Source organism: Oncorhynchus nerka, unplaced genomic scaffold, assembly GCF_034236695.1.
Source record: "Oncorhynchus nerka isolate Pitt River unplaced genomic scaffold, Oner_Uvic_2.0 unplaced_scaffold_3406, whole genome shotgun sequence".
Taxonomy (NCBI): domain Eukaryota; kingdom Metazoa; phylum Chordata; class Actinopteri; order Salmoniformes; family Salmonidae; genus Oncorhynchus; species Oncorhynchus nerka.
In genome coordinates this window covers 17501-22002 of record NW_027037889.1, presented here as the reverse complement: position 1 = coordinate 22002, position 4502 = coordinate 17501, and the positions used below count along the sequence as shown (strand labels likewise).

Below are 4502 nucleotides of genomic sequence, written 5' to 3'. Positions count from 1 at the left end.
AGGTAGAGATAGAGATCATTAGGATCATTGAGGTATAGATCATTGAGGTAGAGATCATTGAGGTAGAGATCATTGAGGTAGAGATCATTAGGATCATTGAGGTAGAGATCATTAGGATCATTGAGGTATAGATCATTAGGATCATTGAGGTAGAGATCATTAGGATCATTGAGGTAGAGATCATTGAGGTAGAGATCATTAGGATCATTGAGGTAGAGATCATTAGGATCATTGAGGTAGAGATTATTGAGGTATAGATCATTAGGATCATTGAGGTAGAGATATTAGGATCATTGAGGTAGAGATATTAGGATCATTGAGGTAGAGATATTAGGATCATTGAGGTAGAGATCATTGAGGTAGAGATCATTGAGGTAGAGATCAGTGAGGTAGAGATCATTGAGGTAGAGATCATTGAGGTATAGATCATTAGGATCATTTAGTTTTTTACTGACATGACCAGGAATAATGATTTGATCCCTATAGATAAACACGACACTTATTTGATAGAAGGTGTGTTTATGACAGAAAGGTCAAGTCTAACAAGCAGCATGGTGTTGTGGTCACCTGGCCACACATAGCGTATGTCATGTAAAATAAGCCCACTGTATCTACAGCTAGAGGTTCACCTGGCGGTGTTGTCCTGTAGGAAGGATGTGAAGTGTATAGAACTAGAGTTTCACCTGGCGGTGTTGTCCTGTAGGGAGGATGTGAAGTGTATAGAACTAGAGTTTCACCTGGCGGTGTGGTCCTGTAGGAAGGATGTGAAGTGTATAGAACTAGAGTTTCACCTGGCGGTGTGGTCCTGTAGGAAGGATGTGAAGTGTATAGAACTAGAGTTTCACCTGGCGGTGTTGTCCTGTAGGGAGGATGTGAAGTGTATAGATCTAGAGTTTCACCTGGCGGTGTTGTCCTGTAGGAAGGATGTGAAGTGTATAGAACTAGTTTCACCTGGCGGTGTTGTCCTGTAGGAAGGATGTGAAGTGTATAGATCTAGAGTTTCACCTGGCGGTGTTGTCCTGTAGGAAGGATGTGAAGTGTATAGATCTAGAGTTTCACCTGGCGGTGTTGTCCTGTAGGGAGGATGTGAAGTGTATAGATCTAGAGTTTCACCTGGCGGTGTTGTCCTGTAGGAAGGTTGTGAAGTGTATAGAACTAGAGTTTCACCTGGCGGTGTGGTCCTGTAGGAAGGATGTGAAGTGTATAGATCTAGAGTTTCACCTGGCGGCGTGGTCCTGTAGGAAGGATGTGAAGTGTATAGAACTAGTTTCACCTGGCGGTGTTGTCCTGTAGGAAGGATGTGAAGTGTATAGAACTAGTTTCACCTGGCGGTGTTGTCCTGTAGGGAGGATGTGAAGTGTATAGAACTAGAGTTTCACCTGGCGGTGTTGTCCTGTAGGAAGGATGTGAAGTGTATAGAACTAGAGTTTCACCTGGTGGTGTTGTCCTGTAGGGAGGATGTGAAGTGTATAGAACTAGAGTTTCACCTGGCGGTGTTGTCCTGTAGGAAGGATGTGAAGTGTATAGATCTAGAGTTTCACCTGGCGGTGTGGTCCTGTAGGAAGGATGTGAAGTGTATAGAACTAGAGTTTCACCTGGCGGTGTTGTCCTGTAGGAAGGATGTGAAGTGTATAGATCTAGAGTTTCACCTGGCGGTGTTGTCCTGTAGGAAGGATGTTAAGTGTATAGATCTAGAGTTTCACCTGGAGGTGTTGTCCTGTAGGGAGGATGTGAAGTGTATAGAACTAGAGTTTCATCTGGCGGTGTTGTCCTGTAGGGAGGATGTGAAGTGTATAGAACTAGTTTCACCTGGCGGTGTTGTCCTGTAGGGAGGATGTGAAGTGTATAGAACTAGAGTTTCACCTGGCGGTGTTGTCCTGTAGGAAGGATGTGAAGTGTATAGAACTAGAGTTTCACCTGGCAGTGTTGTCCTGTAGGAAGGATGTGAAGTGTATAGAACTAGAGTTTCACCTGGCGGTGTGGTCCTGTAGGAAGGATGTGAAGTGTTGTAGCTCCGTGCGGTGTCCTAGCAGAGACCCCAACCTGTACCCTCTGTACCTCTCTGGGACGGCAGACCACATAGCTGGAGACCTGGCGACCTCTAGTGGTGGAGGAGGGGGCCTGCGGGCCTGGGCCACAGCATGCTGAGAGAGAGAATCTCAATTGGGCTAAACCCTCCTCACTTCCTTCTGAGAAGGATTTGAGAAGGAGGTGAGGAGATAGGATCTGCGAGGAATCAGGAAATACAATTGAAATTCCCCCAAATCCTTTGATTTAGACCAGGAACCTAGATCACCACTTCAGGGGACAGGGGGGACTTGATCCTAGATCATCACTTACTACTCAGACTGTTACATAGATCATACATTGGAGCGTTGGACCTTCAATAGAGCTCACCTGTTCCAGTCTGTGTCCAGCCTCCCTCGTGCAGCGTCTTCCAGTTCTCCGTGCGGCTCTGACTCCACCTGGCGGAGTCTCCTCCCGTACAGCCACCTGAGAGAACGCGCAGTAACAATGACTCCACGATGACATCAAATATCCAGACCAAAACACACATCTTTGAATCTGACTGAGGAGAGATGCACGAACAGAGTCTGTCCGTTTGACAGATAAACTATTTCAACTATAGAGTGTTTTAAAAATAAAAATACTTTTTTTTAAGGAAAGGGCTCACCTTCTGGAAGGTCTCTGTGTCCCTGGTGGTGAGCAGCGTCCAGGGCTCCAGGAGGAGGGTCAGAGTGTGTTCCTCCACCCAGTCAAACAGCTCCTCAAGCGGGGAGTGAGACAGGTGTACACCCTCTCTCTGCTCTCCTCCTCCACCCCAATGCTACTACGGGCAGCACTGCACACGTAGGTTGAATACAGCAACTGGAGGGGTTAGAATGAGAACCGTAACTAATGGGTCAGACGGTCATCTTCATCATCACCATCATCACAACTGGAGGGGTTAGAATGAGTACCGTAACTAATGGGTCAGACGGTCATCTTCATCACCATCACTACTATCATCATCATCACTATCGTCATCATCACTATCATCATCATCATCACTATCATCATCACCACCATCATCACCACCATCATCATAACCATCATCAACACCACCATCATCATCACTATCATCATCACCACCATCATCATCACTATCATCATCACCACCATCATCATCACTATCATCATCATCATCATCATCACTACCGTCATCATCATCATCACCACCATCATCACTATCATCTTCATCATCACCACCATCATCACCATCATCACTATCATCTTCATCATCATCACCATCATCATCACCACCATCACTATCATTATCATCACCATCATCACCATCACCATCACTATCATCTTCATCATCATCATCATCATCACCGCCATCATCACTATCATCTTCATCATCACCACCATCATCATCACCACCATCATCACTATCATCATCATCATCACCATCATCATCATCACCACCATCATCACTATCATCTTCATCATCACCACCATCACCACCACCATCATCATCACCACCATCATCACTATCATCATCATCACCATCACCATCATCACCATCATCACCATCACTATCACCATCACTATCATCTTCATCATCATCATCATCATCACCACCATCATCACTATCATCTTCATCATCATCACCACCATCATCACTATCATCATCATCACTATCATCACCATCACCATCACCGTCACTACTATCATCATAACCATCATCATCATCACTATCATCATCATCACTATCACCACTATCATCATCACCACCATCATCACTACTATCATCACCATCACTACTATATAGGGCTCATAAAATGCCTTTTATATAGGGCTCATTAAATGTCTTTACTGTAGGTTTCATTAAATGTCTTTACTGTAGGGCTCATTAAATGTCTTTAATATAGGGCTCATTAAATGTCTTTAATATAGGGCTCATTAAATGTCTTTAATGTAGGGCTCATAAAATGTCTTTACTGTAGGGCTCATAAAATGTCTTTACTGTAGGGCTCATTAAATGTCTTTACTGTAGGGCTCATATAGGGCTCATTAAATGTCTTTAATATAGGGCTCATTAAATGTCTTTAATATAGGGCTCATTAAATGTCTTTAATATAGGGCTCATAAAATGCCTTTTATGTAGGGCTCAATTAAATGTCTTTAATATAGGGCTCATAAAATGCCTTTTATGTAGGGCTCAATTAAATGTCTTTACTGTAGGGCTCAATTAAATGTCTTTACTGTAGGGCTCATTAAATGTCTTTACTGTAGGGCTCATTAAATGTCTTTAATATAGGGCTCATTAAATGTCTTTAATATAGGGCTCATTAAATGTCTTTAATATAGGGCTCATTAAATGTCTTTAATATAGGGCTCATTAAATGTCTTTAATATAGGGCTCATTAAATGTCTTTACTGTAGGGCTCATTAAATGTCTTTAATATAGGGCTCATTAAATGTCTTTAATATAGGGCTCATTAAATGTCTTTAATATA

General features: G+C 43.0%; 1 protein-coding gene across 1 annotated transcript in view; it reads right to left on the bottom strand.

Annotated features, from left to right (window-relative positions):
* Positions 1-2677: 2677 nt before the first annotated feature.
* LOC135566771 (regulator of G-protein signaling 22-like) overlaps positions 2678-4502 on the bottom strand; it is a 12773-nt gene continuing 10948 nt past the window's right edge. The window contains exon 5 of the mRNA XM_065014389.1: positions 2678-2868. Coding sequence (XP_064870461.1) covers positions 2734-2868 — 135 coding nt within the window. The 3' untranslated portion in view covers positions 2678-2733. The remainder of the gene's footprint in view (positions 2869-4502) is intronic.